General features: G+C 43.1%; 2 protein-coding genes across 6 annotated transcripts in view; one reads left to right on the top strand and one right to left on the bottom strand.

The window, feature by feature from the left end:
• ero1b (endoplasmic reticulum oxidoreductase 1 beta) overlaps window positions 1-9,198 on the top strand; it is a 94,997-nt gene extending 85,799 nt beyond the window's left edge. For all 3 annotated transcript variants that reach the window (XM_028820925.2, XM_028820927.2, XM_028820926.2), the window contains exons 15-16: window positions 1,027-1,160; window positions 3,234-9,198. In XM_028820925.2, coding sequence (XP_028676758.1) covers window positions 1,027-1,160; window positions 3,234-3,294 — 195 coding nt within the window. In that variant the 3' untranslated portion in view covers window positions 3,295-9,198. The remainder of the gene's footprint in view (window positions 1-1,026; window positions 1,161-3,233) is intronic.
• Window positions 9,199-12,039: 2,841 nt separating this feature from the next.
• Window positions 12,040-21,966, bottom strand: part of gpr137ba (G protein-coupled receptor 137Ba) — a 39,289-nt gene continuing 29,362 nt past the window's right edge. Inside the window, exons 4-7 of one of the 3 annotated variants that reach the window (XR_003718444.2) lie at window positions 20,282-20,431; window positions 16,992-17,120; window positions 12,993-13,076; window positions 12,040-12,894 (exon numbers count right to left, since the gene is read on the bottom strand). Coding sequence is in view for 2 of the 3 variants with exons in the window: in XM_028820216.2 (XP_028676049.1) it covers window positions 12,783-12,894; window positions 12,993-13,114; window positions 16,992-17,120; window positions 20,282-20,431 (513 nt within the window). In the remaining variant the exon portion in view is untranslated. Of the gene's footprint in view, window positions 12,895-12,992; window positions 13,115-16,991; window positions 17,121-20,281; window positions 20,432-21,966 lie in introns of all 3 variants that reach the window. The other 2 variants (XM_028820216.2, XM_028820217.2) reach the window with 2 other exon arrangements.

Here is a 21,966-nt window from a genome sequence, read left to right on the forward strand (position 1 = left end):
CATTACATGATTTATCAGACCCTTTTTATTTTGTTTTTACAAATATCTGCAATGTAACAGCTAATCTTTATAGAAATTTAACAGCCAACTTTCCAATGGTATTAAATTGCATTAAATTAAAATATATTTTCACATTAAATGCATTAACTCCATCCTGGACTGTCACTTTGACATGGTAGTGGTGGTGGGCCTTATGCACCTTAATAATGCTCGGAGCTAGATCATCTGGAACTTAGTGCTCATATTATGGTCTCACTTTGTGAATAGGTTAAGGCTGAAACGTCATACAAGAACAGTTCAGAAATTAAAATTCTTGCCCGGGTTACTGGGGCCCACTTCTGGAGTTTGCCGGTGAGTACCTGGTTGTCCTTCAGCCCCATAACCCTGCCAGACTCAGCCCAGAATGGTGACTTGTAGCTGTCTTGTGGATTTACCACCTACAAAGTGAAAGGCCGTTGCAATGTCAAGTTTAGTCATGAGCTGCGAGTAGTAACCAAAAGAATGAGATCATGAGTACAAGTGGCCGAAAAGAGGTTTCTTCACAAGGTGGCTGGGCTGACACTCATTGGTAGGGCGAGAAGCTCAGCGATTTGGGAGAGTCTCAGAGTAGAGACACTGCTCCTCTGGATCAGTGGTTTGGGCCTGTTGTAAGGACGCCCTCTGGTGGCTCCCCATAGAGCTGCTCTGGGCACATCCCAGTGGGCAGATACCCTGCGGCTGGCTTGGAAATGCCTGGGAATTCCCAAGAAAGAGCTGGATTTTGTAGCTAGGGGCAGGGAAGTCTGGGCTGGGCTGACCTGCATGGCCTGCTGCCACTAGAAACCTCACCAAGAAAAGCAGTTATGAAGATGACATTAAGTGCATTAAATAAATTCTATTTGTATTATAGTGAATATTTCATAGTCTTGTAGCTTGTTTAATCTCTTAGTATATTATTTGAAATTAAATGTGTTTTATAATTAATAAATGCTTTATTTTACCTAACATTCTGTATGGTAAATATTTGCTATTACTTTCCTTCTCTAGACTCAAGGACTAGGAACAGCCCTGAAAATTTTGTTTTCAGAAAAAGAGATAAAAAATCTTCCAGAGAACAGCCCCTCTAAAGGCTTCCAGCTCACTCGGCAAGAAGTAGTTGCCCTTTTAAACGCTTTTGCAAGGTAGGGTTTTTCAATTTAGATACATCTTTTGCTTTGTTTTGCTTTCATGAGCAGTGGCCATCTCCATTTTCAACAGCTTCATGGTGATGTTTTGTATGTTCTGTTCACACTGATGCGTTAAAACTGAAATACATGTCTGTCAGTTTTGAACTACCAAACCCCAGCATTAACTACCCAGTTTGCATTTCACACTTGTAAATTTTAAGCCCAGCTTTCATAGGGGAGTTCAAATGTGCGTATGCATTTCAGTCTAAAGCTATTTGGATTGCAGTTTGCTTTTCTTGCTTTGTGTTTTTTTGTTTATTTTTCTTCCCACCAATTTTCATTTAATGTATTATATAAAGCACCTTTCATAGCAGGTTGAATGCAAACACAACAGAGACTGCAAAAATGCAGCTCTACTGAGATGACCCATAAAGCATAAGTGATAAAACACACCTTTAATTTATTAGAACACACACTCACCAAGTCAGTACTGAGAACCGCTATACTAACACTGGGTAGGGCCTCCTTTAGCTCTCTAAACATCCTTCTTGGCAAGGATTCCTCAAGATTGTTCAAACACTCCTTTGAGATTCTGGTTCATGTTGACTTGATTGTATAACACAATTTCTGCAGATTTGTCAGCTATACATTCATGCTGCAAATCTCCTTTTCCACCACATCCCAAAGAAGTTATGCTGGATTCAGATCAGGTGATTGGAAAGGCAGCTGAAGAACATTGAACTTATTGTCAAGTTCATGAAACCAGATTAAGACACCATTTGTTTTGTAACATGGTGCATTACCATACAGGAAGTAGCGATTAGAAGACGGATAAACTGTGGTCTTATAGGGATGCACATGATCAGCAACAATACTCAGATAGACCGTGGCATTCAAATGACTGATGATTACTGTTAACAAGTTCAAAGTGTGCCAAGAAAGCATTCTCCACATCATTACACCACCACCACCTCCATTGGACTACCTGGATTGTTGACGCAAGGCAGGTTGCGTTCATGAATTCATTCTGTTGATACCAAATTCAGATCCTACCATCTTTGTGCCTCTGAAATTGAGATTCATCAGACCAGGCTTTTCTAGTCTTCAGCTGTCCAGTTTTGTTCAGCCTGTGCCCACGGAAGCATCAGCTTTCTGTTCGTATCTGAAAGGACTGAAACCAGATGTGGTCTTCTGATCTTATAACCCATTCACCTCAAGGTTCGACATGTGCATTCTGAGATGCTTTTCTGCTCACCACAGTTGCACAGAGAAGTTTATTGAAGTTAATGTAGACTTTCAATAAGCTTGAGCCAGTCTGGCCATTCTCCTGTGACCTCTGTCATCAGTAAGATGTTTCCATCCTGAGTGCTGCTTATTGGATGTTTTTGGTTTATCACGCCATGCTGAGTAAACTCTGAAGACTGTCAGCTGTTTTTTTTTTTTTTTTGGTTCTTTATTTCGCCTTATACAATTTCTTGTATTAGGAATTTGTTAGTTTTCGCATACCCCTTGGGGTCAGAGCGCAGGGTCAGCCATTGTACAGCGCCCCTGGAGCAATTACAGGTTAAGGGTCTTGCTCAAGGGCCCAGCAGAGTAGGATCTCTTTTTGGCAGTGACAGGGATTCGAACTGGCAACCTTCTGGATACCAGCCCAGATCCTTAGCCTCAGAGCGACCACTCCGGAAATACCAGCCCACCTGTCACCAATAATCGGGCCCCATTCAAAAATGACATTTTTTCCCCATTCTGCTGTTTGATGTGAACATTAATTGAAGCTCCTGACCTGCATCTGCAGGATTTTATACATTTCACTGCTACCACATGATTGTCTGTTTAGATAATTGCATGGCTAAGTGAGTGTACACGTGTTTGTAATAATTTGCTCATTGAGTGTATGTGAAACATGTCACACATTATTATCCCATATTTCAATTCGCCCTTCCTTTAGCTTGCTGCATTCTTGCTTTCATCCATCCATTTTCTCAATCCACTTGTTTCTAGTTTCTCTCTTTTTTGCTTTCTTGACATAAGTTAAGATGACCTAAAAATCATCTGATGGCACATTTTGTTCCTTTGTTTTCTTTGCAGGCTTTCTACGAGTATAAAAGAGCTTCATAACTTCAGAAATCTTATTCAGAATAAGAGGTAACCCCAATTTCTAGCCACAGAGTGGCACCTGCCCTAAGGACGCTGCAATTGTCTGTTTTAATTCTGGTGCTGACCCAGAATGAGACCACATCTTCAGGGACTTCAAGATTCAAGCCTGGAAAAGCTTGGAGAATAGCTTTGTTTTTCCTTAAGCTGTACTCACTTTTTAATCCTCTGACAGCAAAACTGTAGAAATGGCGGTGTTTACACTGGAGAAAGTTCAAAGTGCAGGCTCTTCCTAGCAGCTTTATTTTTAGGCTTTGGATCCATTGGTGCAATTTCTTTCTTTTCTTTTCGTTAAACGTTTATGCAACTTGAACTCTTTGAATTTTGGCTTGGTTTCCCACAGCTTTGCAAAAAACTTGGTGACAGTTCTAAGTAGTGTTATTTTGAATTGCATACAGTATGGCAATGTAGAAGTGGCTTTTTTTTTTACTTGAACATTTTTGTTTACTTAACACAGCATTTATAACCATGAATTCCCTATGAGTTTTAGATTTGGTTTATGTTTTGTCATTTTGTTTTGCAAATTTTGCAAAGCTGGTTGTAAGTTTCTCAATTGACATTCCTTAGGGTGGAACAAAGGGAGCAAAAGTTAAAACAAGCTTCCTTTATTTAGGTTCTATTTATTCAGTGCCCCTGTCACAAAGCCAACCCGGAATGCTGCACAAAAATTCAAACTTAAAAAAGGAAAACACACTTTACAAAAATAATAAATAGTTCTAGTAATTTGATTTCAGTTCAAGTATGCCAGCCTAACTATGCCTAAATACACAAAAGAATGAAGTAATAGGCTTATCCTGCTTAATTTCACCTCCTTTAAGGGTGATGATGTTTTGTATGTTGTGTTCATAGTGATGCTTTGAACCTGAAGCAGCTGTCATTCAGTCCAGAAGCACCAAACTCCCAGCTTTAACTTCCCAGTTAACAGTTGTCACAAGAATTGGAAAGAATCAAAGCCAAACCTGTCTGAACACTTGAACCAGAGTTTAACTCTAGGTAGCCTGTTTGTCTGCACCAATCTGTGTCATCCATCTAAAGTCCATGCCACTTTACACGACTTTTCCACCGATTTTCATTCATACTTAGCGACTTGTCACGCACTCTTACGTACCCAGCGACTCTCTCCAACTAGTCCACAATTCACCCTTACAAAATCAAAGAGTACTACAATGAGTATAACGCAACTGCAAGGAATGAGACACAGGGGGGTTTGGACCTTGCAGACACAAGAGAGGCTCAACTGTCTAATGTCTTGTGTTTTCTAAAACACGACATAAAGGAAAACAAAAAAAAAAGTGCCACGATTGCAGGAAATCTCGCAGTACGTGCAACCTTATTGGCTGTCAGAAAAGGGGGAGAGCTTGTGATATTTTGGAAATGTGAATCTCTGTCATCATCAGTCCTGTAATTTGACATACCTTGTGATATCTTGTTGTTTGTTATTATGACAATCTCAGGCAAAGAGGACAGAAACTGCATTCGTCATGTTTGACATCCCTTCTGACTAGATAGATAGATAGATACTTTATTAATCCCAATGGGAAATTCACATAAGTGATCAATAAATAAACATAGAAAAATAAAAGTAGAAAAGTACACATACATATACAGTCATACACAGAGCTGCTGAAAAGGCTGCCACTCACGGCGGCGCCGGATGCACATTTCAATATTGACTATATTGACTTAAGATGATGAAGTTAGATAACTCGCCAAGGCAGTCGTTAACTCTGAGGTCAAATGAATAAACCCAGAACCACTACTCCCTTAAACTGATTTCAGTTGAGAAGAAAAGCAGTCTTGGCATGTAAAATCAAAGATGTGTAGATAAACATCGACTAGATGGAGAGCAGTCACCCTGATGAGCAAGACCCTGTAAGTCTGATGATGAACTGGCAGTGTAGCCAAGTGCTTGCACCATCCTACGTTATTATCCTTGTTTAATCGGTAACATAGCATTCCTACAGAATGGTAACCGAGGAACCATCTAATAGTGGGATTAGAAACTCCTCTTGTGGGTTTCTGGTCCAGCTTTCAAGCAAACAGACAGGAATGGTGTCCCAGAAATATTCAAATGTTTGTTTGCATGGCTCGGCTGAATTTCAGCCTATTTCCTTGAGAGAATTTTATAAGCCTGCAAATCCTGCTGATGAAGGCTGCGCTTTCTAGTGGTCACTGATGAGAATTTGCTCAGACTGACGCTCCTACTCTCTCTCCCATCCTGTCCTGGATGATACAGCAAAGGTGAAACACAAACCTGAGTCGGAGGTGCCAGTTCTGTCAGCTAGCTTAAAACAATGCCAGCCACTGACAGACGTGCACACTGCATCTCTTCTCAGCCTGCCTGCTAATTACACTTGTACCAAAAGCTTCCTCTTCACTGCTATGGAGAACATCATTTTAAATTTAATAACTGCATAACATATGTCAGGTCTTAGATTGTTAGCGTACAGTAAATCATAGAACGACCTCCACCTTTCTCATCAAGGAACGTGGCGAGTCAGGAAAACACAAAACTTACAAATCTGGAGCACAAAGCCTGCACAAAGTGAACAGTTGTGTGTCCATGCTGGTGAGCTCTCCCCGGGTAGTACTGCTGTCACTTTCTCCACGTTGTCCAATGTTTGCCTTTTTATGATCTTCTAATTTTGTGCTCTTTCTCTTTGAGGCCTTTCATTTATTTTATTTACATGCTAGCCAAACTATCTGGCATTGCCTGGTGTGCCATGCTGTTGGATCTAAACTGGCCTGGTGCAGATTGTACTGACATCTACACAGCTGCTTTCTTCCATTAACCATTTGCGTCAAGGGACTTGAACTTTCTTTATTCTCTCCATTGTAAAACATTATACCTATTCTTTATCTTTGAAAGCAGATGTTGTCTCCCTCCTTTGTGGTGTGCTATTCATTGCTGCTGGTACTCAACTCTGAAGCAGCCTTCCTCCATCCAGTGCTTCGGAATCCTTGTTTCAGGCGTGCGTTTGTTTTCTTCACACTCTGCTGCCCCAGGAGATTTTTTTTTCTTTTTTGCAGCAAGTTGAAAGTTTGCAGAGTCTTTGACCTTTAAAGAGAACTGTAGTGAAGAAATGGAATGTTGGGGCATAAAAATAAGAATCTCAAATTGAAAAAACAGAGAAGCTTGATGGCTGGCGCCAAGCGGGATGTGCCAGCCCCGTGGAAAGTTCAAGAGCGTTGTGTGGGAGCCTCTTTAGAATTCCTGAGCTGGCCCGGCTGACTTTTATCATTTTGATATTTTTTCACTGTGCAGCTGTTTTCATGCATTGGGTGGCAGAGATGTCTGGAGCAGAAGCGTCTTAGATTGTGGCTAGGGACTGGGGGGTGACAGAATACCAATAGGTGGGGTCACCTCACATTATAACAGGACACCTTGCCATTCTTGGGCCATTTGCTTTTGAATACTTGTCATGAGGAAAGGGACTATCTATCTATCTGTGTATATATATATATATATTGCATAGTTTACTGTCAAATAATGCAAAGAGTACGCAACACGTGTTTCGCCCTAATTCTGGGCTCATCAGGCGTATACACTCACTCAAGGAGTTGTCCTTAAGAGCTGGGGATGATGGTGTCACCCTGAGCGAATCTCTGAGCAGCGACCATGTGGTGCAAACAGCAGCCCTGCACTCACTCGCTTGCTCATACTGGGCCAATGTAGAGTCACCAGTGAGCCTTACCTGGGATATGGGAAAAGAGCCACAAACCAGGAAAGAATGCATGAACTTTAAGCAGATAGTCAACTGCTGGGAAATTGTTCCCCAGGTCCAGCAGTAGCCCCCTTTTGTTGAATATGACACTTTTTTGTTCCTAAACAGTTTAGTTAATGAGCACACTGCCTAAAATCTTGTGTTACCATTAAGAATTTCCCACTTAAGAAGCAATTAAGAGAGCGAAATCTGAATAAGTAATTATGGCATCTTGAAGAATGTGATAGAGACCACTCAGCCCAGCAGGTCCATGTGGATGGCTGAGTTGTCCCAGTTTTTCATGCAGATGCTTTTAAAGGTTGTCCAGGACTCCATTTCAGCTAGGTGGCTCGGGGGTTTGCTCCAAAATCCCCATGACTCTTTGCTTTCTGGGTTCAGTCCTAAATCTAAGTACGCTTCCCCTTCATTATCATAAATGTGGTTTGGATTATGTCCTCACGTGGCCTCTTTTGCTGCCGACTAAATAAGACCCTAACTCTGAGCGTGTCCCCCCCCAGTAGCCCCTGCTCTTTAGTCCCCCAGATGCACTTTTCTTGCTCTCCTCCAAACACCATCAAGTGCTGCTTTGTCTTTTTTTTTGTTTGTACTGTGGTGACCGGAGCTGCCCACCATACCCCAGATGCCCTCTCACTTGGCCATTGTTCAGTCTGAGTGTAGCGCCTCTTGATTTTCACTTCGCAGTTTTTATTAGGCAGCCCCCCAGGACAACTCTTGGCCTTTTCCAGAGGCTCACCCATCTTTGTGTTTGTAATTCGCCTCCATGCGGCTTTTCTCTCCCTGTCCACTTTTTCTACTTTTCATGTCTTTTTGGATTTTTAAGCTGTTCAGTATCAGTACAGACATCCATCCAACACCAAACCCCATTCATGTGATTCCTGTATTTAGCCAGTATTGGGTGCAAGGCGGCAGGTAGCATGGGTTTGGGACACCACTTTTGAGCTGTCAGTTTAACTAATGTGCACATACAGAGATTTGAACCCTGTACTCTTGAGCTCGCCTTTACACGTCACCATGTTGTCCTATGAAGCGGTAACAGCAGCACACGTTTTTCTGCATCTTTCCAAAAAGTGACACATTACTCTGAATAATAGAAAAGCAGCAGCAGCTGAGGCCGGCTGGAGGGCCGATTAACATGAGCAGCCACTAGATGGCCAGTGAGCCCTTGTTGAACCATCATGAGGTGCACGGAGCCCATGAGTTCCATTTGCTGCTCACTCGTCTCTCTCTTGATTTTAGCTGGAAAGCTGCAGTCCCAGCTTCATTTCATGCTTTGCTCTTTTGAGGCATCTTAATAACAAAGGGTTCCTGAGTGGCTTCTGTCCTTGGAGATCTGAAATGTGGCTGTCAATTTGTAAGCCCCCAGTACGTACCTGGAAATGGTAAACCGAGTGTAGCTTTTACTTCATGAAATGTGTGTGGCAGTTAAGGCGCCAATGGAAACGAGAAAAATGCTGGGGGAGTGTAAATTTATGAATGGAGGGACTTGAACACACAGCCAAGCCGGGAGAGCCACACTTGTTTTTCAAAGGCACTTTTATTCAATTATTCCATGTAGGCAAAACGTTTCTGGCCAAAGATGCATCAAGTGTAAGGACAGAGGAGCAGCACCGCCCGGGTAGGTCAGGGGGTGCAGAGTTTGAGGGGAAAGCTTTCTGTTCTTTTGCTGCCTTACCACTGTGGGGCCACACCAGCCGGCTGACCGCGTGGCTTATTCGTTTGTGTTTGTTTGCTGAGTGGACTTGTGGGGTTTTGATTTATGAACTCATTGTGCTTTGTTGCTTTTTTTTCTTAATTAAAAAAAAAAGAATGAAACGCAGTTAGAGGTCCGCAGACGTGAAGCACCGTTTTCTCCCATCGCGTGTGAAATGCATGGTTTGTAAGCACGCAGCTCTTTGTGCAATCCGCTGTCTGCCTTAAGCGTCAAAGAACTTGCCTGGGACGGCAAATCTGATTGTAACATTTTGCCTTCGGCATTTTCTTCTGCATCGGATATTTACTGGACGTAAACATTCCTCTCCAAAACAAACGCCCTTCATCACCATTATACTTATAACCTTATTCTGATATTATTTGTGAGTGTTAAAAGTTTAAATTGTAGCAAGAGCCAAACCCTGTAGCTTTGCACCAATAATAATAATTCGTCAGTTATATTTATTTAAAAAAAAAATAAACATTTGGAAAGTGTACCGCGTCTCTCTCTCTCTCTTATTGCTGGAGTATTTCCTGGCTAGTGAGGACATTCGCCTGTTTGATTAAAGCAGCCACGGGCTAATCCAACACGACTTAGCATTTTAAAGGTACGCTTACTTACCTTCAGTTACCGTGGAATCTCGTCGTATGACGCACTGGATTATTAAAACAGGTGAGTGAATGTTTTGGGGGCCAGTGGACTTGCTGAGAGTTGACTTGGTTCCATATAAACTGAAGGAGCCGTCTGGAATGCTGGATACAAACTGATGGACGGTAAGTTGCACTGTTGCTGTGAGGCATTTATGTCTGTAAGTTAATTTAAGATAAAATGAACCTACAGTATCACATTGACCCAAGCATTGAGACCCCTTGCTGTGACAGCTGAAATCTGCCTCAGGCTCCTCCTGTTTTATGGTTCATCATTGAGATGTTTCTACACCACGTTTGGAGTACCCCAGTGGTTAGTTTAATGGATTGGACTGATTAGGAAAGGCACACACACACCTGTCTATAGAGGGTCCCACAGCTGAGCAAAAACCAAGCCATGAGGTCAAAAGAATTGCCTGCAGAGCTTAGAGACCGGATTGTGACAAGCCACTGATCTAGGGAAGGCTACAAGAGTTCCTGCACCATTGAAGGTTCCCAAAAGCACAGTAGCCTCCATCATTCTTAAATGGAAGAAATGTGGAACAACCACAACTCTTCCTAGAAATGGCCACCTGGTCAAACTGTGCCATCTTGAAAGAAGGACCTTGGTATGAGAGGTGACCAAAACCCAATAGTCAGTCACTCTACTGAGCTTCAGGGGACCCGTGGAAGAAGGGAGACATACCACAGCACCACTCCGCTGATCTGAGCTTTATGGCAGAGACGACACTCAAAAGCCCACATGGAGTTTGCAGACAGTGTCCAAGTCATTTAGGGGCCTAAGTGAAACAAGACTGAACTGTCATGTCTGAATGGGACCAGACAGCTCATCACCTGTCCAATACCATTGCAGTGGTGAAGCATGGTGGTGGCAGGGGCTGGCGGACTGGGTACAGTTGAGGGAAAGCAGAACAAAGCGAAGTGCAGAGAGAACCTTAATGAAACTCTCCTCCAGAGCACTCAACCTCAGACTGAGCCAAAGGTTCATCTTCCATCACGACGATGACCCTTAACACAAAGCAAAGACGGCATAGGAATGGCTTAGGGGCAACTCTGGGAATGTCCTTGAGCGGCCAGCCTACGCCTGGATTACCAAGCTGTCCATCCCAGCTGACAGAGCTTGAGGATCAGCAAAGAACAATAGCAGACAATCCAGGTGTGTTAAGCGTGTCACGTTAAACCCAAGACCACTTCAATAAAGGACGGAGTCTTTGTGTCAATGTGATATTTCATTTCTTTATTTTTAATCAACACTTCACTTTGTCATTCTGGGATATCAGGTGTGACTTGATGATAGAAAAAAATGAATGTAAATGATTTTAGCACAACGAGGCTGCAACTTAACTAAATGTGTACAAAGTGAGGGGTCCAAAGGCAATGTGAATTTTTATAAATTCTAAACTTGTTTATGCCATTTTAATTTTGGGGTTCAAAGAACATGAACACACAGAAGGAACAAACACGTGAGGGGATGCAAGCCCACTGCAGACTAATGTCATTGAGGTGCCCTCTGTCACTCATGCCATGCCACTGAAGACTACAACTATTGGAGGTTATAACGGTTGCAGTTCTGACAAAAAGAAATCCATGAAGAATAAAAAGCGCAAGCCAAAGGATGAGCACTCATGTAAGGAGACATATTCAGGAGTTCAGACACACAAATCTGCAGAGACCCTGAAAGGGAGGACAGGTGGACTCCACTAAGGTTCTTGGGAGTTTTGACCCTCGAGTGACATCAGCTTATCCCATCCCGTCCAGTTTTTCTTACATGGGTTGCAGTGGTAGCAGGTCAGCGCAGACCCCCCCTGCATCCAACTACAGATCTTCCTGGGGAATTCCCAGGTGTTAACCAAGCCAGTCGAAATATATGATCCCTTCAGCGTGTCTTGAGTCTGCCACAGGGTCTACACACAGTAGGGAGCCACCTTAGGAGCACCCTTACAACGTACCCAAACCATCTTAACTGGCTCTTCTCGATCTGGAGTTACAGTGACTACTCTGAGGCTCTCCCAAATTGCTGAGCTTCTCACATGAACATGGAGTGTCAGCCCAGCCACCCTGCAAAGACATGTCACACTTTAGGTCACTACTCACAGCTCATGACTAGTGGGGATCAACCAGTAAATTGAAGGCTTTGGCTTTAGACTCTGCTCACCACCCCACGACAGTACAGCTGCTCCCGCTCGAATCCGTTTGTCAATCTCATAATTCCCTTTTTTTCCAACATCTGTGAACAAGATCCTGAGAGAGTTGAACTTCACCACTAACAGCAGTTGTTCTCCCTTCATCTGGAGAGAGCCATAACCTGAGACTTGCGAGGTGCTGATCCTCATCCCAGCCACTTCAGCCTCTGCAGTGAATTGCTAAAAGCAACAGTGGTACCCCTAGCCTCCTCAACTGGACACCCTCACGTTCATGGAAACCACATGACACATCATACAATCTTTTGACATTCAAAGTGGGGACTCTGATGACACCTCACAACATTAAGAGAAAACACTTTGTGGGATTCTAAGATGGCAGGTTTTCCGAGTTACACTTTTAGACTGCGGATTTAGTCAATTTAGGACTTGGACGTTCAAGATGGTTAACTTCCTACAATTCAGCTGTTATTAGTGACTGATCTTTGATCCAAGCTACCGACTTTACATAATACAGAAATAAGCCATGAATGTATACATACAGTGGGCATTTACACTGGCAAGACTCCAGCCTGGAATGTCTTTATTTGTAATAAAAAGGGGTTTGTACACAATATACAGAATCAGCATCACAATACGGTTGACTAAAGAACAGGAAGGAAGTTTCATTTTGTGAACCTCTCTGTAAACTGCCACCCAGACTTGAGTTGAAGATGACACTAACTATTGTTGTGCACCATAAGCTTCTTGTACTTTTATATAAATACACACATACAGTAAACTGTTTATATCACACTTCCATTGCTCATATTTTTATATAGATGTTTGTTCTTGATACACGATTATCAAATGCTGTCATTCAATGTGTCCTTTGGGTGTAAATGTGCCCCTTTTCAGCTTAACGTGACCACCTGTGGAGCTCCACATTTATGATCTGTAGCTGGGACATCTTTTCCCTGTTGGGGGACACAAATATTCAGCATTGACCAAATCGATTGCTGATGTGACAGCATCAGCCTCCCAGCTCCAACCACCTTTCCCAAAATCCTTCTGTCTTAGCGTCTTGTCGTTGTCATGCAGTCCTACACATCTGTGCTGGTTTGTAGTCACCGTGTCTTTCAACTACATGAATGGCGTCAGATGTATGGCCACGCGTCACCTTCCAAAAAAAGGCATGTGAAAGAATAAAGGCAGGACCTCGCCTACCTGTGTGTTGTGCTGTGTTTACAGAGGAGTGCAGGGCCTAGAATGTCTCAAGTGTGCAACTCTAAGGCTCCCTCTCAGTAGGGATTCATTTTCTCTGATGGCATTCCGTAGTGTGTCTCCTCAGATCCAATGTAGGCCACAAAACTGTTGCTTCGATGTCCCCAGTCGTAACATTCTGCAGTCAAACTGAAAGAGAGAACACACGAGTTTAGGAAATACTGAGATCCTGGAAAAACCAAAGACAACATCTCAAAAGCTGGAAGGATACATAATAAATGGAATACCTAGCATTTGACGTTTGTGGAATTATGCTCCACGCGAGATTGTCATCGCTGTCATAACGCCGTGGGTTGTCGAAGAAGTAGGCCCTGGAAGAAAAGATGTGGCTTGGAATTCTGGATCCAGTCTGCAAATAAAGGAATAACCTGAACCACTTAGAGTTTGACCTACAAATGGCTTTTCATGATGCATTTCCATAACTGCAATTTACAATTTTCAGGAGTAAAGAAAACCTCTGTGTTGTTATCCCAGATTGTCCCTCGGGCTTAACTGTAGGGACATAGAATTCCAAGGCTGAGTGTCTCACAGGTAAAGCGGTTATGATCGGATATAAAGAGTTTAGCCTGAATAATGATCGGGACAGTGCCATCTAGTGGATAAAATAACAAGCGGCAAAAAGCAGGAAGACTTTTAGGCATTTTTCCAGTTGGGTAATATTAAATATTCATGAGGGGGCGGAGCCTTCAACCAAAACACACAACTGCATGTAAGTGAAAAGCTGTGAAGGCAGTTTAAGAGCAAACTGAAACGGAACCATTTGTGAAGTCAAGTGATCGTGATGACAGTGTGAATTGGTCATCGGACATTGCCAAAGATAGTGCCATACGTATCAAATTCACCGTATGACCCAACTGCTGAGATAAGCCTGATGAATTTGGTCACATGGGAAAAAAAGCAAAATGACAAGGATCAAGTGGAAGGACAAAAAAAGACACCTGACCCCTAAGCACTGATCACAATGAAGCAACTGTCAAGGTGGCCTTGCACTGCGGTAGCCCACATCCGTCAAGTGGAGCAGACATTGACATTCTACTACTCTCTCTCGCACTAGCAACATAAGCAGAGTGCATAAAGTGATACGCTTCTCTCAGAATGTGCACTGGTGTCAAACCTGGAGGACGTGTAGCAAATCTGCAGCGGTACAGCAGTGGACACTACACCGGCCTTTACTACTCTGTTCAGCTTGATGTTTTGGTGTTTACACGTTTCTGTTACAAATAATAACTTTTTTTTTTTTTTCGATTGAACAATGTTTAACATTTTGGTCAAGTTTGGGGTCAGCTCAAGTTGGGAGACAAAGTCAGAGAGGCGAGATTGCGTTGGTTTGGACATGTGCAGAGAGATACTGGGTATATTGGGAGAAGGATGCTAAGGATTGAGCTGCCAGTAAAGAAGAAAAAGAGGAAGGCCTAAGAGGAGGTTTATGTCTGTGGTGAGAGAGGACATGCAGGTGATGGGTGTGCAGAGGACAGGAAGATATGGAAGAAGATGATCTGCTGTGGCGACCCCTAACGGGAGCAGCCAGAAGAAGAAGAAGGTCTTGTTTTTCCAGGGTAAACATCATGTTAAGGAGGCTGCTGTGATGTTACACATTTTAAGGCTACATAATTTGGCTCCAGAGTGAACTTTATTTTATGTCATGTCTGAGCTATGATCTTTACCCCACAGATCATCGCAGTTGGCTGCAGTCATGCTTATCCATCCGCTAATTTGTATGGGCTATGCACGCTAACGCACACTTGCACCTTCTGCCGTATTCACCCACTTGACACCAACTGAGTTGTGGATTAAGCAGCCTGCACTTTTTTGAGGCATGGAAGTAATCTGGAGTACTTCGAGAAAACCCTCTGCAAACTCCACAAAGGTGGCAGTGCCTGAAGATGTGGGCCCGTATTGTGCCACCTTGTCTCCTTCCAGTTTTTAACAGGCAAGCAGTGCTTTGTACGGAAGTGTAATCAAATTGTGAAAGATATATATTTTAACTCGTGACATTTTTGATGTGGTGGGAAATGTTTTCAGATAAAACACATGCACAGAAAAAAAATATGACGTGTGTGCGCTCCTGCTTGTTAATGGGTTCCTTATATTCCTCCATGTGGTGTACCCATGTTCAAGTAAAGATCTAAAAGAAGGCATCCCATTCAGGCCCGGGATTCTGTTCCAGCCACTTTCTTAATTTGTAATCAGTTCCTGCCACCAATGGCCCATCCTCCTTCTACCTCAAGTGTAACTGACTTACATTTTAAGATTAAGACTCCTTAATTGTTTCTTTTTCTCTATCAGATCTACTCGGCAGTGTGGGTAGTGTGTCCACTGTTGAAACTGCTGTGAAAAACTATTTGCCTTCTTCCCGATTTCCTCTATTTTTGCTTATTCATAACACTTCATTGTTTTGAATCTCAGACAAATTTAATAAAATACAAAAGACAATCTGAGTAAACCCAATATCCATTATCCATCCATCCATCCATTTTTCAACCCGTTGAATCTGAACACAGGGTCACGGGGGTCTGCTGGAGCCAATCCCAGCCAACACAGGGCGCAAGGCAGGAACCAATCCCGGGCAGGGTGCCAGCCCACTGCAGAATTCCCATTATATACCCCATTATATCCCAACATACTGTATAAGGGTATGTGAGGGCATTCTCCGAGTGGACCCCTTTATTGTAAGATGATTAAACTGGCACAGAGATGGAAGAATTCAGAAACATTTATTCATGTGAATTGATGTTTTATAAATCACGCTGAGGAATTTGTAGTACTGTAGTACCTTCAGTGCCCATATCTACCAAGTGTCTCAGAATAGGAAAGCTTATTTAACTGTCTTAAAAATCTCAGTGGCACAAATTTGGTCATACGCTTGAGAGTAGGAGTAAAGGGAATTTATTAGTTTTCCTAATTTAGGAAAATACTCATAACTCCATCAGGATTGACGCTAGGAGTCACCAGAAGCTGGCGTTCAGGCAGAGATCCACACGCACATCTCAGGAAAGGCGGAGTGTTTTGGGAATGCTGGACAACAGTGAACTTCTAAAAGTATCTTGATTTGACAGAAACGGAATAACATTTGACTTTTTATTCTTGTTCATATTTTTCTACTTCTGTGTTGGGGTAATGTTTTACAGCCAGATGCCTTGTAACATTATAATATTCTTGTACGTTACATAATCAGTCGATCTACGCGTAGAAGCCGTACGCTGTCAGCAGAAATTAAAGTGCTAGCAACATGACGCTTTTTAGTAAAAGGGAATATTCAGCTTTGTCACAGCAATGATCGACGCATTTCTCAGATTTTGAACACTTAACATGTGTGGGGTAATATGCAAATTGGCACACACGTAAAGATCACTGCCCCACGCATGGGCGAGCCCGCATATGTGACTGGCAAGTGGTACCACAGCATCAACACAGGCATGCTGAGCTCTGCTTTCCACAAAGCCCTGGAATATTTGCATTATCACCTCACAAGCTGGGACGGTTCATGAAGGCAGGCAGAGACTCCTGGGGGGGCACTGCATAAATAGAGCCAGGCAGAAGATAAGGGGGCATCACAGAGAGGGGCACAGCACGGGCACAGGGCAAGAATGAGTAGCAATGCAGGAACAGCCGTGGCTCGCTGCAGTAACTGTTATGTTCCATGGCCGTGACTGTGGGAAGGTGACTCTTCTGAAGGTACGGCTGTGGATCATTCATCGTTCATAAAAGTACCCGTCATCAGGGCTTTACTCTCGTGGGGTGTGTGTGTGTGTGTGTGTGTGTGTCTCAATCTTTTCATCTCTGTATTTGTGGCAATATTATTTACGATGTGGCAATGATTATGTGCAGTTTAGTGCCATGTTCTTCCATATTATATTGTCCTTTTTCTTGTTCTTCTTCTGTCATCATTATAATTGTTATCTTTGTAGTAAATCACCAGCGTTAGTATCGGAAAACTACAAAATATCATTAGGCCTATTAAGTCATTTGAAGGCATGGGGTGCCATAACATTGTGCCATCACTCATTCTCAGACTTAGCCTCCTACTTTTTGCTGGGAGTTGGAGTCGGCCACTTGGTAACTACTTCTCACGAGTCTTATTCTGGGATAAGGCCATTTCTTACCCTAATTCAACTTTTTATGCAATTCCTAGGAGTAACGCTAAGATGAATTGATTACTACACACCCAGATTCTGCACATGTTCTTTACAAATGAAGCCTTTTATAAAAGATGCTTTCTGACTCACCCCATCCTGAGCAGGTCTTCGGACACGGAAAAAAAATACCACAAGCGTAGTAGGTAGGAGCTCCCACACAAAGAGGATGACCCCAAAAACAACATAGCCTGCATCTCCCAGCTTGGACTTTAAGTCAGCCTGTTGCGAAAAGAAATGTCCACAGAGAAGAACAATCATCAATACGTTCATTTTGAAATGTGCAGCTGTTCAGCAGTTAATGTCTTCTTGACTGGTTCAGCAAATGTGAACCCTCAGGATGTGCATTTAACGATTAGTGCATATACTCGGAGATGTTTGCAGGAAGGCTGTGTAGATGTTTGGTGCCATGTCTATAAGCCAGGACCGACTGCTGTGCCCTGTCTGCATTTCAAAAACCCAACTTGTCACAGTCTATTACTGACCTTAAACAGATGTCATGCAGGATGTTTTTCAGGTTACCAAAGTTCTGCAAGGTACTGAAAAAAGAAATGTATAACACGGGCAGTGGAGCGCAGACACATCAGTCAACTCTCGAAATGCAATTGAGGAGACAAAGTCTTCAGATAAGGGTGGTGGAACAGGCACTCATCACCGTGAAAAGGCTCCACGAGATCCTCATATTAACATACAAATCTGAAGGATCACAATGGCCTCCTGTCTGCCATCCCATTCACAAATAGTCAGGTCTACCTAAAAAACTGGCCACTGTCAAGTGACAGGTATGTGCCCCTTTTGTTTTCCAGAACAGCCTGAATTCTTAAGGCGTGGATTCAGCAAGGTGGTAAGTTCCACATTTATTTAGCTCCGTGCTGATTTGATGGCATCACACAGTTGCTGCAGGTGTTTTGGCTACACATTCATGGTGTGATCTTCTAGCTGCAAATCATCCAAAAGGTGTTCTGTTGAATTAAAATCCAGAGACTGTGTAGCCCACTGGAGCAAAATAAAGTCTCGGTCATGATTGTGGAACTGGTTTCTGATGATGAGTGCTTTGTGACATGACACATTATTCTTCTGGAAATATCTGTTTGGAAAGGTCAGCAGCAATGACTACGTATACTGCAGTTGCAGCATTCAAGTGACACTTACTTGGTAGTAAGGTGACTAACGCATGTCAAGAAAACTCATACTTGGCACACCACTACACTACCATCAAAAGGAAGTCCTGTTGAAAACATGCCAGGATGGAGTCGTGACGTTTATGTTTCCGGTCACACCATCTGAATGTTGCAGTTCTGTATGAGTCAACAGTGTTTAGACTATCCAGTCTTCATTGTTTCAGTTTCGTTAATCAAATGCCTGCTGTTGACTGGAACCCACTGTGCTCCTCTGCTGTGCTCACCCATCCTCTTCACACTCAGAGCTACTCTTCTGGACACCACTGTTGGAAAGAGCTGTGACTTTAAAGTGTTTGGGTCTCACCCTTCCCCTCTGACATCTTTAATAAGTTCTTTTTACCCACAGGATTTGTTTCATCACATTGACCTCAGTAAGCTAGAGACTGTAATGCATGAAACTCCCAGGAGGGGAGCTGTTTCTTACATGTTGTCCATTAGATCGAGTGTTTTGCACTTTTTAATGTTTGGTCAAACAGCTAGACCTCCCGACCCCCCCGTCTATCTGTAAATGTATTCTCAGTCGGAGCCAACTGATTGGCTGTTTACAACAACAAACTATTTGTGGCAGTGAGAAGGTGTACCACCTTAAAGTGTCCATCGAATGTTTTTATATGCATCTGGGAACCTAAATGTAGGCTTGAAGGAGCCCTGCATGTATGAAGTGCTCCAGCAAACTGGGGAGGGGAAGCAGTGGTCAGAGAAGGGGCACCTCCAGTGGGATGCAACTGGGCCTGGCTGAGCTTTATATCAGGTTAAAGATGGAGCCACTTGGGAGGACACCATCATTTGGTGACAAAACATTTTTGGTGAATTCTGTCCACAATTTGGTGTTCCTCACCTACTGTACATGTTTTCATTTTTTATGTTTAACTCGTGTCTCTATATTGCTCCTCGTCACACTTACACCAGTTGGCTTCAATCTTATGAATGTCATGAGAAAAAAGTTTTTGATTGAGTGCAGGGCCAGTTATGTCCTACTTCTTTCATCTCATCATCATCGTCGGCAAGCTGGTCACCTCTCCTAGCAGCACTGCAGTTCTTTCTGTCCTTACTTTACTCGCTCTCTGACAGCTCACATCTTAGCTTCTTCCAGCTTCTCATCAGTGGTTGATGATGACAGCCACAGTGAGCACTCTGCAACTATCACACTTATCTGACCATTTGTGAGCATCTCAGTACACTTGTATCAACTCCAAACAAGCACACATAAACAGTGCGGCGGACAGTCGGGACGCCCCTTTGCCACTAGATCCGGGGAAGCAGCCATGGGAGCCACGCTACGTCCCTTAGAACCTTTGTTGGCAGCCCCCCCCAGGTTGCATCAGGGCCGCTTTCATGGAACACTGCAGCTCATCTTGGTGTGGCTCCGTGGCCTCCACCGGGGGGAGCTGCATGGCTTAAAGAGCCCATCTGGGTGGGAGCGCAGCCCACCTGGAAGTGCAGCCAGAAGTAGGTCAGTGAGCACCTGCAGCACTTCTGGGTGGGCTATAAGAGGAGCCTGCAGCCGCTACTCAGGGCACTAGAGTCGGGAGGAGGAGGAGGATGAAGCTGCCCTGGAAGGAGTGGAAAGAAGAGTGTGATTTGGGGTGTTTTTCTTTGTATTTTGGGACTGTGTTGTGCCTGTGGGGTTCGCGGGGAAGACGTGCCCCACAGGTGAAGAAAAAATAAATCTTTTTGTTTGTTTTACACGGTTGCCTCCGTTGTCAGTCTGTGTTGGGTCGGCGCCAACCAAGCGCCAATATCACAACAGGTACAAATTTAATTTACTTTAAACCACCTCACAAAAATAGCTCAGAAATTGCAGAAACAAGGCATTTACAATCACAAATATTTCATATTTCGATGTATTATTTCCATATAACGGGGTAAACAGCTGGAACACAAGTATGTTAAGTGACTTGCTCAGCATCACAAACTGAGTTAATGATTGGAATTGAAAAGGCAACTTTGTGTTTTAAAGTTCACTTCCTTTGCCACAACGCCTACTAATCACATGACTTGACAGACAGAACTGCTTATAAGATCTGAATCACAGGAAAGTTATTAAGAAGTTAAAGACAGTGTTGTTTTAAAAATACACCCCTTTTAGCAGCTGTTCCCATGTTGTAGCAGATGCCCTTCTTGAGAATGAACCTTTTATGACCACTGATGAGTTTCAAAATTCAGACTACTGTACTCAAAAAGATTTTACTTCTTCCTCACCTGATCAGAGACATTGTACCAGTCGTAATCAAAGGAGCTGACGTGTCTGTGATCTGCTAGGCCCAGGACCACCAAATTGTAACAGGCCCTTGATGTGTACAGCAAGATGACAGCAACCCCGATTATAGTCACTTGACTTACTGATGTCCCCTAAAGTAAAATAACAGAAGGTTAGGATGCAGGAGTCCTCAAGCTGCCTCTCGTGTAATAGACCATTCGAGCTCAGACTTGGACTGTAAATTAAAGGGCTGAAGTCAAGTCTCCCCCAAATGTTTCAGATCACCTACTGGTGCTTACAATAAGTGAACACAACTAAACCAAACTAACGCACCTTAGAAAGGTGTTCACTATAAAAAGGAGTGATACAAAATACAGTGGAACCTCGGTTCACGAACGTCTCAGTACACGTACAAATCGGTTTACAACCAAAAAGTTCGCCAAACTTTTGCGTTGGTTCACGACCACACAGTCGGTATACGAACAGGCCAGGTTCTCTTTCGGTTTGTACGTGTTCAGTCTCTAACTGTGCATTTCCTGTGCAGCGAGCAAGAGAGAGAGAGCGAGAGAGCGACACACACACACACACACACACACACAGGCAGTGCGAGAGAAAGAGACCTGTGCACACACACACACACACACACAGGCAGCGCGAGAGAGAGAGCTGGACGCATAAGATAGAGAAGGCAGTTAAAGAATGCACTGGGCTTGATTTTGTTTTCACTTCTGTTTACTGCGATCAGCTCATAGCGTGCATTGTTGCAATGTTACTTTTCTTGGTGGTTTATTAAATTACGGATTTTTTCAAATGTTCATTTCTCCCCTGTGCTTAAAACTCATTAAAAAAAAAAGTGTTTTTAGCGAGCGGTTGGTAGCGCTATAGCGTAAACTATTGCAGTGTTAGTTTTCTCCGTTGTTCAAGGTTTTCTCAGTGTTATTCAATGTTTTTACATTTAGTTTACTATTACGCTGTGCATTCTATGGTTTAATTAACTATATTTGTGCTTAAAAACTTAAAAAAATATATATTTACATACAGTTCGTATGGTCTGGAACAGATTAATTGTATTTACAAACAATCCTATGGGGGAAATTGCTTCGGTTCACGACCAAATTGGTTCACAACCAGAGTTTTGGAACGAATTATGGTCGTGAACCGAGGTTCCACTGTACTCTTTTGTAGCTTCTGAACGTTTAATCCATTAATCATCTATCTTATTTCTGTCCAACTTGACCCAATTCAGGGTTGCAGGGAATTGGAGCCTCCACGTGCCACTTTTGGTATGTGGTACAGTGCTGCACAGGATGGTGATGGCTGAGTAGACAACTCAGCTGACATGACTAGGAAGCCCTCAGGAGTAGCTCCTAGTGGCTCAGGTTAATGAGAAACTGCGTAGATTAAATATACTGAAATCAAACAAATTTCTAGAAAAGGAAGCAACTACCTAACGGAGATCTTCTTTGGCTAAGCGGTACAACTGGCAGCTCTACTTACAGATAACATTTATTCTAGTGTGCTTAAGGAGGTGTGTTAGCAAACTCTTATCCCATAATACAGTATTGAAAGGTGATGGCACTGATCCTGGTGCATACAGGCCAGTAAGCTTACCACGCATCTCAGGAAAATTAAATTAAGATATTATTTAAGAAAAGACTGAATATCACATGCCAACAACTGGTTTATG

Source organism: Erpetoichthys calabaricus, chromosome 15, assembly GCF_900747795.2.
Source record: "Erpetoichthys calabaricus chromosome 15, fErpCal1.3, whole genome shotgun sequence".
In the NCBI taxonomy this organism is placed as follows: domain Eukaryota; kingdom Metazoa; phylum Chordata; class Cladistia; order Polypteriformes; family Polypteridae; genus Erpetoichthys; species Erpetoichthys calabaricus.